General features: G+C 43.0%; 1 protein-coding gene across 1 annotated transcript in view; it reads left to right on the top strand.

Moving 5' to 3' along the window:
- Window positions 1-732: 732 nt before the first annotated feature.
- The window catches only part of SYT10 (synaptotagmin 10), a 35,884-nt gene continuing 19,877 nt past the window's right edge, over window positions 733-16,739 (top strand). The window contains exons 1-2 of the mRNA XM_069003126.1: window positions 733-998; window positions 13,466-13,823. Coding sequence (XP_068859227.1) covers window positions 848-998; window positions 13,466-13,823 — 509 coding nt within the window. The 5' untranslated portion in view covers window positions 733-847. The remainder of the gene's footprint in view (window positions 999-13,465; window positions 13,824-16,739) is intronic.

Below are 16,739 nucleotides of genomic sequence, written 5' to 3'. Positions count from 1 at the left end.
TTATATGCTCTGCTGATTTTCAGGAGTATATTCAAACACACGCCGTACCTGCAACTTTTTTACCTGTAAAATAACCCAACTTTACAGAATTTGTCTGGGAAACAGACCAGACAACCGTAAGGTTCTTCTAACTCCTTTAGAAGTTAAAGAAATAGTCAAAGTCAACCGTCCCCCTCCTTCCGCTGCAGAGAAGCGGAGTGGAGATGATGATTTGGTCAGTGAAGTTATTTGACGCGGCTCGGTAGCCCGTGCTGAGCATCACCCTGCCGAGGTCACCTCGGAATTAACGCCGGGGGAAGAACGAGCGGAGCGGCGGGGAACCAGCTCTGCTTCGTGCTCGCAGCGCGACGAGCGGCCGCGGATGCTCGGCCCGGAGCGCCCCGCTGCCGCCGCTGCCCCGCGGGGCCGGGGGTCCTGCGGCGGGGAGGGGACAGCGCTCCGCCCGCCGCTCCCCGCGCCGCCCACCGCACCGCACCGCACCGCACCGCACCGCGCCCGAGCGGGGCCGCGGGGCGGGGGAAGGAAAAGTTTCCCGGGGGATGCGAGGGCCCCCCGCCCCCCGCGCCGGGCTGCCATTGGCCGAGCCGCCTGCCGGAGCCCGGAGCCACAAAAGGCGTTGCTAAGTGGATGTTTATTTTTTCCACTCTTTTTATTTTTTTTCCCTCCCCCCCCCCCCCTTTTTTTTTTTTGCCTCCCCCCGCTCCTTCACTACTTCTTCGGTTCACTCGCGCCGCTCCCGCCGCCGCCGCCGCTCCGCCCCGCTCCGCTCCCCGCGGGAGGCAGCGCGGGTCGGGCGCGGAGCCGTCCCGCGCCGGCCATGGCCTAGCGGCGGCGGCCGGAGCGCAAGATGAGTTTCCCGGCGGAGAACGGCGTGGGCAGCCTCTGCCACAAGGCGCTGCAGATCATCTCGGAGCTGTGCCTGGGCGGGCAGGTGGAGCGGGAGAAGTGCGCCGGCATCTTCCCCTTGGAGAGCGCCCGGCAGGGCATCGGCGGCGCAGGTACCGACCCCCGCCCCGCCGCCGCCGGGCTCGTCCTGCCGCCGCCGCGGGGCGGACAGCGAGGCGTGGGCGGCCGGAGAGAGCAACTTTTTCCTTTGCTTTCCCTGCGTACGGAGGGGGCGGAGGGGGGGGGGGGGGGCAGGCACGCAGCCCGCTTTAAAATCCGCTCCCTCTCGCAGCCCGCCGAGGCTGCCGAGCAGCGCTGAGCGGAGCGCCGGGACCGCTGGGGCGGGGAACAGCGCTGCGGGGAAATGTGGGGCAGCGGGCGAGGGTGCGGGCGTGGGGACGGGGAGCACGGACAGGTGCCGAGGGGACAGAAATCGCCGCCGGCTGGAGCCCCGCCGCCGGAGACGGTCCCGTACCCCCGCAGCTCGCTCGTTTGCCGCCCGCAGCTTCGCTCCGGCAAGGTTTTCCCCACGACGGGAGTTTCTCTGTATGGAAAGCTCTGTCCCGGGCTGCTGCTGCATGTGTTTGCGGGGCCGTGCGGGCTGGGAGCGGGGCAGAGGGCTGCGTTCGATGCTCTTGTCACGGGTGGGCAGCGGTTCCGTGCTCCAGGCGCGGCACGCGTGGGATGCGCTCGCTCGCTCTCTCTCTCTCTCGTGTCCCCGGCCGTCCCTCTGGGTTCGGCGTGTGGCGCTGGGGGCCCGGGCAGCAGGTTGGGCGGCGGGGAGTGCGGGAGGCCGGGGAGGGTAACCGGGGATCGAGCCGCACGTAGCCCAGCTCCGGCTGGCAGTCTCCCCTTTCTGAGTGGGGTTTGAGTGTTTTGCATCCTCTCCGCTCATCGCTGGGGGCGACAGGAGAGCTGTCTGAGAGCCGGTGGGAACCTGTGGAGTCAGGGCAGAACTTCGGACCGGCCCAGGACACTTGCCTAGGAAAATTTGGGTAGGGTGGAAGGAGAAAATCCGGGTTAATTTAAACATTCCGTCACCAGAAAAATTGTCATACTGAAACAAAGATTTTTGAGTCGTAATAGTGGTGACTTTGGTCTTCTGGATTTTTTGCAGCTTTTGGAACCGACTCTGCACTTTTGCACTATCCTGTGCAGTGCTCTCTGGACACCTTGCTTTCCTTGGCACTTATTTTTAGGATGGGGCTTGAAAATCAGTCGAAGTTCTGTGTTTAACTTCTGCCAGAAGGGATTGATAGCCTCTACTGTCTGTCCATGAATGCAGATGAACAGCTTGCATTATGGCCAGCAAATGCCAAGTGTAACAGTGCAAATTAAATAAATTAACACCGGGTCATGTAAAGCAGCAGGTTCTCAGTGTGTGCCCCAGCTGCGCTGTTGCTGCCGCCACAGCTGATGGGCTTTTTGTTGTTTGTTTTCTTTTCTTTTAATACCCACAGATTTTATCACAAATCTCGGGTTATTTGTAGTATCTCATATCAAAATCGCTGTTGTCTGACCCTGCCCTACTCAGCCCAGCCCTACCCAGCCGCCAGGGCAGGGCAGCAAGGTGAGGGGGACAAGGGGTCTGCAGCCTCTCCCCCAGCACAGATCATGAATATTCTGATCATGCACTGTGTTAGTTTTCATGGTTTGAATGGTAGAAGGTTGAATGAAAATAGCATTGCCCTATGGAGTCTGGAAAATTGGGCTCTGCAGAGTTGGTGTATAAACACGTGGGATTTTGCATTGTGTATAATAAGAGGAGCTGCTTTTTAAACATTTCTTGAAAGCCAACGATCTTCTTAGGTTTTCACTGGTAAACCCTAACTACCTTACAGTTGTTGGATTAGGAAAAAAATATAGTTAACAGACCAGGAGCTGGAACCACTGGGCAGCACATCTCAGCTGAATTCGTGAATCTCACTTTTTCCTCCTTAAAAAGAAAGAAATATTAGATGATGAGTGTCAACTTTATTGAGATGCACAGTATATTGAGCATTGTGTCATTAATAACACTGCTAATGAACGTATATTAATATTCTGTCTTCAGAGAGGGAACAGACATGCTGTCATTGCTGATAATTGACAATATTTCAATATGTAAACACTTGGATAGACAAGATATAAACATAACTTGCATCAGTTTTATGAGCAGAAGGATTCTAAATATGGTTTAGGTTGAGAGAAGTGGTGTCACTGAAAAGCGAGCCACACCATATCTCCTCTTCAAATGGACATAGAGTTCCTTGTCGTCTCTATGGATAAAGATAATGTTGCCCAGAGCCTTGAACAACCATAGATCCTCCTCATTAGAGATAGAAATGTTAAGTTCATTCAGTTTTCCTCATCCCAAAAAGATGCCTAAAAGTGTCACAAAGCTAGCATAGGCAAAAATCACTAATGAGATGTCACTAAAGGAAAGAAGTCTAAACAGCACCAAGCCTGACAGAGCTCAAGAAGGGTTTGGACAATGCTCTCAGGAACATGGTGGGATTCTTGGGGATGATCCTGTGCAGGGCCAGGAGTAGGACTTGATGATCCTTGTGGATACCTTCAACTCATAATATTCTGTGATTCTGTAAACCATGAGGAGACACATATTTGGAAAGGAAAGAGTGGTGCAAGCAACCTTTCAGAAAGTAGAAGAGTAGATGGTAAAAAGGAAAGCAGACCATTTCTATTTAATACAAGAATAAAAACATGTTCTGGAAGTTGAAAACACTGTGAAAAGCAACTAGAACTGCATTGATATGTTATGTTAGTGAGTGTGATAATAGCTTTCTGTTCAGCTAGACCATGAAAATCAGCCAAGCTTCTCAGAGGAATCAGCTACTTGAGGCAGAAGATGCATCGCCCTATCACAGGCTCAAAGCAAAATATGAGATGATATTGACCCCATGACACAAGAACTTTCAGAGGGAAGCAGAGAGGCTGGGCAGTGATTTTTTTTTTAATGTAGATGCCTAGATTGGAGAAAGAAGCATAAAAAAGATAACACAAACAAACACAAAGAACAGGAAGCCGGAGACACAGAACAAAAAATGGTGAGTATGGCTCTGGGAAGGCAGAGTATAACAAAATGAAGCAACAAAGCAGAAAGGGGAGATATTCAGGTTTCCTGCCAATGAGAGAACAGACAGGATTAGATCAAAGAAATGACTGATTATTCTGCAATTTTTCCTCTCAGTGACACCACCAATGCCTTAGGACCCTCAATTACTGCTCACTACTTGGGTCAAGAAGGGGTAATCATATTCAGTGTAATGAATAGTTAATGTACAGAATTCATGCAAATAATCTTCATGAGACAGATAATTTTTTCAATTTCTAAGAACTTTAGACAAGTGAATATAGACATCTGTTGTTATATTTTCTGCCCCAGTAATTACAAGAACTATTAATTTGCTCATCTCAGGGGAATGCTCAAGTGAAAAGATTAGGAAGCTGTTTACGTTTATGGTACCTTTGGATGATTAGATAGCTGTGAGCTTTCTTCTGAAAGTTACAGCATTTTTGGCAAAATGCTCAATTATATGTGCAGATGTTTTGTTTTTATTTTACACCTCCAGTACGTTTGGGCAAAATAATTAAGATGTCAGTTGTAAGAGTTCAAGTGGAAAATAAATGGGAGCTGGATGTGCAGGATTTTGCATAATAAAATTTATCTCTAAACTTAGTAAATTATTAATTTTCTATAACTATCCCAAACTCATATATGCAGTGTGGTTATACTGCTATCTTGTCTCAGGTTATCTCATTAATAAAGGACTCTAATTAATTTTTTCCAGCTAAGCATCCCTCCTCATTTTCAATGGAACCAAGCACATCAAAGGTCCCAGTTGTGAGCATTTCTGAAGATTAAGCCAATTGCATACAGCATAATTGGAGGAGTTGGGACATTCTGCTCTAGGGGCACGTGTTTAAAATTAATTTTATGTCCTCTGCAAATGGTGGGTACTTAGTGCTGTCTTTGCCTTTTTTAGGCCTGCTGGTCATGCAAAACTTTCCTCTCTCATTATCAGCTCCCATGGGTGACAAATGTTTATTACAGAGCTGGAAACCCAGCTGCTTCCCTGGCAGGAGGGCATATTTTAGCCCACTAGAGTGAGTAGAGAATATCTCGAGAGTTATGTTTACTCTTGCTCCTTTGCTTGTCAAACAATTGATTTTTGAAAGTTGACCATGCAAAGAACATCAGCTTCTAGGGGATCATTTGTTATTAATCTAAATATTCTACTCACAGTTATTTTATTAACATAACAGTTTAACCTACCAAGTTTTTAACCCTACCCCTGACTGACAATTTTCTGTGGAAGTACAGAGGGAGTAGGAACACACTGGAGCATCCTGCACATGGCCAGTCTGTAACACAGGCTGTAATCACTGAAATCACTCTTCCACCAAGAGCAATGTCTTGTGTCCTCCTGCTGTAGCTGGCATGAGCCTCCTGTTGGCTGTCAGAAGCTTCCCTGACAGCTCTCAACCTGCTGGATGGCAGCTGGTGGTTTACATTTAGTCCTGGTTCCTCTGAACACGCCTGTGTTCATGCACACAGTGCACACACATCCACATCCACAAACAGTGTAAGCTGTGGCTGTGCTTACGCTGCCTGGATATATTTTGGGGAGGGGGAAGAACAGATTTACCCCATAGAGTGCTTGTAAATTCTTCTCAGCAGTGCCAAAGTAAGTAAAGAAGGGCACAAGGAATGGCGTGAGCAAATGTGAAGGCGACTGCGATCCGGGTAGGACAAGAAAGGGGCATTTTTCTTCCCGATAAAGTAACTGCTGTGTGAAACAAGTGAGCATTCTGTTACAGAGAAATGAAACTGAGTATTTCTGCTAAAAGAAACATTTTAACAGTTGACAGACCGACCAAATTATTTACCATACAGTTCATCACCTGGTTAGATCAATGTTGCTACCAGAGAAATAAGGCTTGGTGGGTAAAAAGCTCAGGGTTACAGAAAAACATAACTTATAAAATCAGTGTTAACAAGCTGTGAAACTCAGAAATGAATCTGGTTTAGCAGTGTAAAGGCAAAACAGAGGGTAAACATACTACTGAGACCAGATTTACTTGCAGCAAATGTGAAGGCAGTCACAACAATGCAGACAGCAGCAATACACAGTAAGAACAAGAGGTTTACAAAAGAATCTTCCTCTATACACGTTTCACAAAGAAATACAGGGGGGGAATACAGAAAGATTTATACCATCTGGAGGACAAATCTGTAATGATAAAGAGAGCTAGTGTTTTCCTGGGTCCTGTCATATGTGTGAGGTGTTTGTTACATAATGCTGGGTAAGAATAAACATAACCATGACAATTGAAAGATGACACTTGGGCTGCATGAACCTCCTTACAGCTTATGGTAGGCTTACAGCAAACAGCAGTCCAGTGATCTTATGATGTGTTCTCATTTTCTTGTCTCAGCTGAAAGAGGATAGTGAGGGCTTCTTGTAAACACAAAGAAATCCTCTCAAGTGTGAGAACTGCGTGGGACCAAGCCTAAGGCTGGGAGGTTTTTGTTTAATGAAAAGCTAAATGGGCAGGTGTGGGTCAAGCAGAGAGTCTCTCCTGTTGAGATTAAGTGAGGGTCAACAAGCAGAAAAGCATGTCAGCCAGAGAAAGCCTTGGAAGTGAAGACCAATAATTTACATGTGGTGTGTTACAGCTGAGAGGACAATGTGCAACATCTTTTTCTTCCTACACTTAGCCAAAAAAAAAAAAAAAAAAAAAAAAAAAAAAAAAAAAAAGACCCAGCCAGGCAAAAATGAGAGCCGTCATCTCTAATATAGCTTAGAGAAATTGATTTTGACAAGAGATTAATAATTCTTTGTGTAAATCACAGTGATACCTGACTTCATTTGGTTCCCTTCCTGTCAGGAAACAAGCTACCATAGAGCTCTGCTGACATTAAGAAATGATCTGCCAGCCAGAAGATGGTGGTGGGTGTGGGACAAACCCACCAGAATGTTCAGACACCAGAATGAATTAACAGGGAGGGAACACATTGACAATAGGGCCAGAGTAAAGATTTGAGGAAGATCCTCAAAGGATGCTGCTCCATGAGAATAGGAGAGAAGGTCACACCTACTCTTTTAAGTGAAAGGTTTTTTATGTCATTTGATATCTAAATCAGGTGTTTTGACAGGTTCACATGAAGAGCAAAAATACAAGACTCTGCACCTGCCACTTTCTGAGGCATGCTAGAGCATCATGTCCCCGTCTGAAGGGATTTGGGTGAGACAGAGGTAATTGGGGAAGATCTGCTAATGCAGAGTAAAAGTTAATACCAGCAACATTTTATGTGCTTAAAATTTCCCCAAGGGAAACAGAACAGCAGAAATGATGGGTTGTACCAACTAGTTCATCTACATGGGGATAAAAGAGATTTATTTGCCCTAGACCTTTTATAATTTATAAGGGCCCTGCTTCCCTTCAAATCCTAGAAAATCAGAGACATTAATTTATCTGATTGAGATGAATCCTGGTATTACATACACAACATTTCCTTTATTATGGAAAGGGTGAAGTTTTTTATGTCTTGATGAACAAGCAAACAAATTCAAAGTTAAAGAAAAAAATATTTGAAGACAGGTTACAGACATTGAGCTTTAAATATTTAAGAGAACCAAGACCAGATATAGACAAAGAAATGTGTCAAAAGAGACTAGAACCACCCCTCCTTTCCCCAAGTGTTGCTTTCATCCCTGCTCCTTTTCTGGCAAGAATCCATTCTCTTTAGTGTGGTTCACATCAGATGTGCCTGACCCTCATACACCTGGGCATCTACATCACAGCACTATGGGGTGTTTCTGTCCCCAGTCAAGATCATGGGTTTGTGGAGCATGTTTTTCCAAAGTTCAGCCTCAAGAGGCATAAGTTGTCTAAAATGTCAGCGACCCTAATTTGGTTTTGAAGTGGAAGTCTACCAATGTGCATGTTTGCGAATGGATTCATGGGCAGAACTTTTCTGAGGAAAGTTCCAAACAAAAAATGTTTGGAAACCATAGTACAGAAACTATTGCTCAAGACATTACCCAGAATCCAGACAAGAAAAAAAAAAATAAAACAAAAAAAAACCCCAACACATGGGGATTTTTCTGAAGTACTTGCCTGATACAAAAGACTTGCTATCAAGCAGACTTTTATGGTAGAAATGTATCAGAGGATATTTACAAAAATACAGAGAATTTTTGAGGCTTCTCAATAGACGTGCCTTTCTTAAATGAGACATAAAGAACTGTCCAAAATTCCATATCTTGAAAGAGTAGTTTTAAATATAAGGCCATGAGGAAACAGGATGCTTTTAGTTATTAGATTTTATCAAGACTAGGAATATGACATTAAGGACAGAGGTCAGTAAAGGGAGTTCACCAGGAGTGAAGTGGTAATTTCACTGAAGTTGTTGGAAGATCTCCCACTGACCAGAAGGGGATGGTGTGAGAAAAAAAATCTTGGCATTCCTGGGTGTACCAAGCATGAGAACAAGAGTGGGAAATGCATAATTCTGTAATATTCCTAAACATTCAGAAGGATGTCCCGTTCTGTGCAAATCTAAATCATTGCAGACAAGCTGCAGTTACCAGTTCAGAGAGTAGTTTGAGATGGTTTTTTGTTTTCTTTTGGACCAGAGACCAGTGAGAATATTGTTCACAATGCTGACAATTAATGCTGTCCTAGCAGAGTGTCTATTTCTCCTTCTGCCCCTAAAAACTTCGGCAGTCTTTGAATTTGTCAGCAGTCCTATATCTTTAAATAATACTTATGTATGTGAAGTGCAACCTTGGTCTGATGACAAATCCATCATTCAGTACTCATTTTTCTTCCCAAACAGGTTTCCTTGGCAGGGGTGTGAAGAAGTTCTAAGTCTGCACAAGTGTCTCTTAATGTTTTACATACTTTAACCAAACTTTCTATAAAAAGTTAATATAAGAGACATATCCAGCCTAACACACAAAGGGTTTGACTCCTTTTCTATGTCTATTTTTATGGCATATTAATTGCTTTTTAGTAATTGTGGCAATAAATGTAACTAAATAGGTTTTTGTTTTGAACTATTTTTGGTCAATTTTTTTGCAATTCAAATATTTCATGTAGTTTCTGCATTCTGAAATTCAATATGTGAAGTTGTTGAATTCATTAATAAAATAGCAAAAATTGAGACTGCAACTGTTTGCAGAATTAGTTCAGTATCTCTGCTATTGACACTTTAAATGTTTCATGGGATCATTTTATGACTATAAAGCATATATTTTCTGTAAAGATTTTGGAAGCTTTTTCAACTTTGAAGTAGTTTAATGGAAATACAGAAAAAGAGCTTAGAGAAAGTTGAAGTATAGGAGTAGGTGTTGAAAGGAGACAACAAGTTATTTGAAGGCTTGAAAAATGTCTTGCAGTGAAAAACTTAAATTAGAATTGGCTAGAAATGCTTTGATGCAATGTTTTTCAGCTGATAATATCTATTCATCAAATTGAAGCTCTGCTGGAAGGGATCAATTTTCATATTTCTGGTTTTGAAATATTTCCAGCAGTTTCAAAGTTGTTAAAACATTCTCCTTCAACATTTTCCAAATGAAAAAAACCCTACAATTTTCAGCTCTACAAGTCTTCCTCTCGAAATATAATCTAATTATGCCAACCATCCCTAAACTGAGCTGGAAATATTGTAGATCACCCAAAATTGAATTTCTTTTTGTTTTTCTCTTTTTTATTTCTTTTTTTTTTTTTTTAAATTTATTTATTTCTGGTAAACCATCAACATTGTCAAGAGTTCTGCTTTTCATCAGGCTTTGAGAGCGGGAAAAAATTTGGCCAGGTTGCCTGCCAGTTCATCTGGTTCAATCTATCAAAACTAGTCCTTCATTGAGGCATACCTCTGTATGAATATATTAAATTCACTTTTGACTGTGTATTGGGTTTGCCTGGCCAGGTTTTGATAGCAGGAGGAGCTTTGGTGGGGTTTCTGTGAGAAGCTGCTGAAAGCTTTCCCCATGTCCAACAGAGCCAAGGCCAGCTGGCTCCAGGATGGACCCACCCTGGCCTAGGCTGAGCCCACCACAAAATGGTTGCAGGAAAATATTTTTAAGAAGGGAGAAAAAATCTGCAATGCATCAGCAGCTGGAAGAGGGGAGTCCCAACATGTGAGGACCCACTCTGCAATGCTGAGGTCAGTGAAGAAGGAGGGGAAGAGGAGCTCCAGGTGCCACAGTGAGTTGCCTCCCACTGCAGGTCTTCACTACTGCAGCCCATGGAACATCCCAACCCCAAAGCAGGTGAATTCCCAAAGGAGGCCATGACCCTGTGAGGAGCCAACCCTGTAGAAGGCTCCTGGAAGGATCTGTGGACCTGTGGAAAGAGGGAGGATCCCTTGCTGGAGCAGGTTTGCTGGCAGGGCTCATGACCCCATGGCAGACTCATGCTGGAGCAGTCTGCTCCCAAAGGTCTGCACCCTGTGGAAGGGACACACGCTGGAGAGGTGCCTGAGAAGGACTCACACTGGAATTTGTGCAGGACTGTCTCCTGTGGGAGGGACCACACACTGGAGAAGAGGACCAGGGGAAGAGTGTGAGGAGTCCTGCCCTGAAGAGGACGAAGCAGCAGAGACAATGTGTGATGAACTGATGCGGCCTCATTGCCCATCCCCCTGTGCTGCTGGAGGGGGGAGGCAGAGAAAGCGAGAATGAAGTTGAGCCCCAGAAGAAGGGAGGAGTGGGGAAAGGTGTTTTATGATTTGGTTTTATTTGCCATCATTCTGCTGTGATTTGGTAATAAGTTTATTTCCCCAAGTTAAATCTGTTTTGCCCATAACAGTAATTGCTGAGTGATCTCTCCCTGTCCTTATCTTGACCCACAAGTGTTTTTTGTTATATTTTTTTTTTCCCTGTCCATCTGAGGAGGGGAGTGATAGAGCAGCTTTGATGAGCCTCTGGGATCTGTCAATCAGCCCACTACAGACCATTTCTTGTCACTGAGGTCATGCAAGAGCCTCTCTCCTTGCTATTAATGTCTGTCGTCTGCTGAAACAGAAGGGCCACATCCAAACCACCCACCAACAATGATCATTGTCCTATTCTAATTCCTGATCCATGGCTAGGAATTGACTGGGAGGGTATGAACCAGCCCAGTTTAAGGCCATTCCAGGGAAATGGTAACTCAAAACTGAGTTTTGAGTCCTGGGTTTGTTTCCTGGCAGAGTTTGTTTTATTTGCATTTTGTATAGGGTGTCTTATGAAGCATAGCATATCTTTTAGTCCCTCATGCAGAAATATGAAAGAAGCAATGACTGTAAATTACAACTACAGAAATACAAATTTGCAACAGAGTGACTAACCATTGAAAGAGGCTGTAAACTCAGTATCTCCCAATGTCTTCCCTTGCCAAGGCAGGACAGTCTGCTGCAGAACAGACAAGACAAGCAAAAATTAGTGGGCTTGGAAGGATATTTGGGTAAATAATAGATTAAAACAAATAGCCTAATAATCCCTTCTGGGGAGAAATTATCTAGAAAAATCATTAGTAAATGTATCATTTGCTTCTTTTGTTGCATTATTATTAGATATATCTGTGCACCCATTCGTTTTGCAGAGGCATCTTCCCTCCAAAATTTGCCATACAAATGTCTCAATAACTGACATACTTATTCCAAGGGCTACATTTTGACATTTACCTATGAGTAGAAAAGGAAGATTTTTTTTCAGGTCTCTCAGGAAATGGCCAAGGAGACATACTTCTGTTCAGGGCAGAACAGCAGCTTGTGCCAAACTCCTTAAATCCAGAAGCACATTTGCCAATTTGCCCCCAACAAATGACCCTGGCCAGGACATATGTGATGTAAACAGAACTGTATGTATCAAATCTCCAGACTACAACATTTTCTTTACATTTTTGCTATTCTCATGCACTTTCGTGATGAGTGGTCCATAAGTTCAGTGTTTGTTACTGAGAATTGCACCTGGATATTATATATTAATAAAGAAAACCTCCCCAAATTTTCATCTTCAGCTTTCAATCCTCATCATTCTGCTTCATCTTTCTATCTTCTTTCTCATAAGGGCTGGTGAGGTACATACTGTTTCATGGAGCTAATCCATACATTTTTCCTCATGTGAAAATCTATAAAAATATGCTCGAACTCTCTTTGCCCTTTTCTAGTGATTCAGTTTAGTAGCCTGTAGCCTGGAGTTATGGATACAAAATATTAGCTGGTAAACTGTTAAAACTTGTAACAAACAGCAGCAGCCATTACTTGAGGGATATTTAAGCAGGGTTTAGTGAATAATTTTAAGGCATATAAAAGTCTCTTTTGAAAAGGAAAGGGATTTCTTGGTTATAATGTTACAGGATACTGGACTCCTAATTAGGACTCAAATGGCAGTCCTGGTGATCCACCATCTCCTAAAATACAAGTGTGTCCAAGGAATTTTGTTGGTATGAAATCTGTTCTCCTATCTTCTATCTTTGGCCAGACTATTGGACATGTTAAGCAGTTTTGGCAGCAAAAGTCAAATACAGGGCAGCAGGGGTACCTGAGTGTACAGCATGATCTCCAAACAGCTCTGGGCATTTCACTGTGTTCTCTGAAGCCAGCTGCATTTTCATAGCAGAATTTTAGATACTGCTATCTATCTGTGCTATCTTGGTCTGACACAGACTTGGTTCAGAGCTGATGATTTAACCACAGAAATTTCTTATTTATGATAAGAATAAAGATAAAGTTCCTATTTACGCCTAAATGTTAGGTTTTAAAATGTTTCTGAAGCAGTTGGCACACAGAGTCAGAAGTTTGGCAAATCTTGAAGAAATCTGTGCATTGGCCTGGCAGTTTAGATCTGATCTGTCTTTATGTGCACTGGTAGAAAATGTTGGCTGTGGCTTAACTTTTTCATCAAGACGTGTTCTTGATGTTCTAATTATATGTTCTAAAGAACTAAGCATCAACATCCTCTCACTGAAATGAAGGTTGTTGATGTTTTCAGGTGTGTCCTCCCCCTGAAGCCAGTAAGCAAAGGGATGTGTACATTACCTATAAGCAAAAGGCTGTCTCTCCCCACAGTATAGGTGCTGGTCATCAAACTTGGAACTCTAGATTTGGGAACAGAATTCTCATCTGTTTTGCTTTAAATTTCTGTGAGGATATTGGTTGTTTGATAATAATAACTTTGCTTCAGCAAAGTAGGTCAATATTTCTTTCACCTACTGATCTCAAAGTCCTTAGACAACAATGGCTGGGAGATTTGGGGATCATTTCCTTAGTCTCTTACTTCCTGAGAAGGATGTCTGAGTATGTGGTGGGTGGTGCACCTACTGGCCCTTGGCCTGAACAATTAAAGGAGTGTTTGTGAAGCAGACATTAGAAAATAATTACATCTTAAAGATACAGGCTTAGATATCAAAAAAAAAAAAAAAAAAAAAAAAAGAAGAAAAACTCACAACCTTAAATAAGTCTTTAAACCTCTACACAAAAGTAGTCATAAAAATGCTTCTATCTCCTTGCCTGTGTCATTTTTAATGATTTTTTTTCTCTGCATGTTTGTCTGTCACGATGATTTTTGTTTCTAACTCCTTGCAGATGTCTCAGTCAGTCTCTTAGCGGTTGTCGTCAGCTTCTGTGGGCTCGCCTTGCTGGTGGTCTCACTTTTTGTCTTTTGGAAGTTGTGTTGGCCTTGCTGGAGGAGCAAACCTCTCACCTCCAGTGCCAGCAATGTCCCACAGAGCAACTCCAGCGCTCCTACAGAGGTTTTGGAGAACAGTGAGAAAAAGGAAGTTAAAGAAAATGGGAAACCTCCAACCAAGGTACTTGAAGCTGCACTGAAAATTAGCCACACTTCGCCTGATATTCCAGCAGAGGTCCAGAACGCACTGAAGGAGCACCTGATCAGACATGCTCGAATGCAGAGGCAGATCACTGAGCCCACATCCTCATCAAGGTAAGTCACAGGCACTCGCACTGCTGGCACCATTCCCAGGAACAGGTAGAGCAGGAATGCTGAAATTTCCAGGATCCTGGATTATTCATAGGTTTCTTAGCAGTTAAGGGGGAAACATCAGTCATGTGAAGGTGAAGCCACAGTGTTCTTGGAACAGAATATTCTGAAAAATTTAGTGTTCCTTCAGTTACGTAATCATTTTAACATATGAAAGTGAAATCTACATCTTCTATTACTTTGTAAAGATACATGTTGCTACTTTAAGTGTTTCCCTTTTGGGTTTTGATTACAGGAAAACATATTTCAGTGTTGTTTTTAAAAGAACTGCAAGTTTAGCTTTTCACAGAGATAGATATGTCAGTTGTTTTTGCAGATGAAAGTTTCCCTCTCAACCAAATAAATGATAGGCTCATTGTTGATGGCACATTTCCTTAAGAGATGGTTTGCTGATTACAAAGGAATTAAAATTCCAATCTAAATATACATATCCTTATGGGCTGATCTTAAAGCTGTACAGATTCCCTATAGGTCTGTAAATAAATGACAAGCACCCAGCATTCCTTGGTGGTTTCTTTTGTATTAAAGTGGAGGACACAAACTTTAGTTTTACCTTAGGTACCACTTTATATTGAAAAGCAGTGAAGACAAGCCAGGACCTATAGATTCAAATGGGATTTTCTTCAAATACTGTCAGCAAATTTAATGCATGGAAACAAACAACGAACTGCAAAGCTCAAATCCTACATTAAAAAGGGGAGTGTTTTATAAACAAAGAATGGGAAAATTAAGGATAAGAAGTATTGTGTAATGGCATAAGTTACATTTTAGATACTGTGTGGGAAGTAGCTTTTTTCTTAAGATGCTATTTGCTAAAGAAACACATGCTACCAAAAAACAAACAGGCAAAAACCCCAAAACCAACTACCCAACAAAAAACCCCCGAAACCAAACCCAACCAACCAAACAAAAAAGTCTCACATTCACAATAAGAGGCACAAGGAGGAGAAGACACATGCTTTACTCTCAGTGGACACATACTTTGCTGGCCTTCTGGGAGCCCTAAAGACAATGTTTTGCCAGCTCAGTGCACTTGTTGGGGCAGTGAGTGCTCGAGTGCTTTTTCTCAGCTATTCCAACCTCATGGAACAGCCAGCAGTCAGCCACAGGAGGCTTCCAAAATCAGAGCACTCCAGCCAGAGGAGGTCTGACTGACTTTAGCAGCCAAAGCATCTCCTGAATTATGAGACTGTCTAGCTGGCTCGAAGCCACATTGCCCTGGCTGTGCCTGCTTCCTGCTACTGTATCTGTCTGCTCAGAGCAGGAGTGCAGTATCCAAACCACACCGAGGAACATTTCCACAACACTCAGATGACAATTCTGAACTTATAACTCTTACACTAAACACAGAGGAACAAAAATTGGTTCAGTTTAGCATGACAAGCCTATTACCCAGCTCACTACTACCTAAAAGGATATTAAGTGAAAGAGTTTTATCCATCAAATCCAAGTATTCAGACTGTCTGACCACCAGAACAGACACAAGAAATAGCTGGCTGGAAAATGGACTTGAATAGTCCCAGTGGTACTATAGGGGAAGAAACAAGTTCCAGGGATATGCTCCAGATCTACTTCAGGTGGGGAAAATATTCTCACAGACCTCTAGAGTGGTTTGGACTGGGATCTAAATGCATATGAAGTATCTCTGAAGCCAAAGAGAGTTTTACAAAAGTAAAACCTGTTATCAATCCTACTCTTTCTGCAGATGTTGGCAACCTTGTAAGGGAGTTTTCTTTTTATCTTCTCGAGATTATCAGGGTTAAATCTCCTCCAAAAGGGACAGTTCCCTTGCTTTGAGTAACAGTGACTGTCCCACCACAGCCAATCAGTAGAAGGGTGCTTGGAAACATCACCTTCTTTTAGAGTTTGGTGAAAAATTCTGCATCCTTTTACAAAACATGTTTAGAATTACATTTGTCTTAAAACTTACCCATAAATGGCAATCTTTGTGTTTGTAAATGCATTTTATCTACACCCCTGCCTGCCTTAAGGGAGTTCTAATGTAACAACCTATACTAATTGTTGCTGGGAATAATACAATGTATAAACAGAAGGCTGGACATTTAGACCAGCTCTCTGAATTTTTCCTTTTTGTGTATTAACCCCAGCTGGCAACTATGTACCAGAAAAATGACTGAAACCTGGTTCTGGTGTCTGTAATTGGGGGCTTCCAAACAAAGAGGAGCCAATGGCAGATGCAGAGGTAGCACAACTTCTCTTGCACCATCTTCAATGCAGCATTGCTTTGTTGTCCTCAGGAGTCCTGAGGGATTCAGGTGCACCATCTCTTAAATGTATTCCATTGACAGAGGATCTAAGAGAAATGTTTGCTGTCTGGATTGTCTCCTGTACACTGATCTCAGCTGAGCTGGGTCAAATTAAAGGGTTGTAACCAGTTTTGTGATGGGTTCATGCAGCCATCAGCTCTTAATAAAAGAAATGAAATCATACTAAGTCATTGTAATTGAAGCATAAGAATTTTAATAAGCCAATGAGAGAAACAATAAAATGTGCCTGATCACAATTTTTAGACTGGACATTTAACAGAGACATGTTAGTATGGGGAAATAATGCATTTCTGCTTGGTTAGAACTATACCATTTTCACAGTCCCTGATAATATGAAAAGACCTGTTTGTTAAAAGCTCTTTAATCCTTGATACCAATTAACCAGTACACTACAGAAGAACTGCAGCAGTGGTGCTCATTTGCAAATATTTTTGCTCTGCATTATTGAGAACCACCGTTTCCCACACTTTGTGAAAGTATTTTGCAATATAGTTTATTGCTTCTATGAAAACCCATTCTTCAAACATTCACCTGTATTTTCCAAGAACATGCTTTTTGCTCTTTAGAGTTA

Source organism: Aphelocoma coerulescens, chromosome 1A (genome assembly GCF_041296385.1).
Source record: "Aphelocoma coerulescens isolate FSJ_1873_10779 chromosome 1A, UR_Acoe_1.0, whole genome shotgun sequence".
In the NCBI taxonomy this organism is placed as follows: domain Eukaryota; kingdom Metazoa; phylum Chordata; class Aves; order Passeriformes; family Corvidae; genus Aphelocoma; species Aphelocoma coerulescens.
The sequence above is the reverse complement of the archived record's forward strand: the minus strand, read 5'-3'. Positions and strand labels throughout refer to the sequence as shown.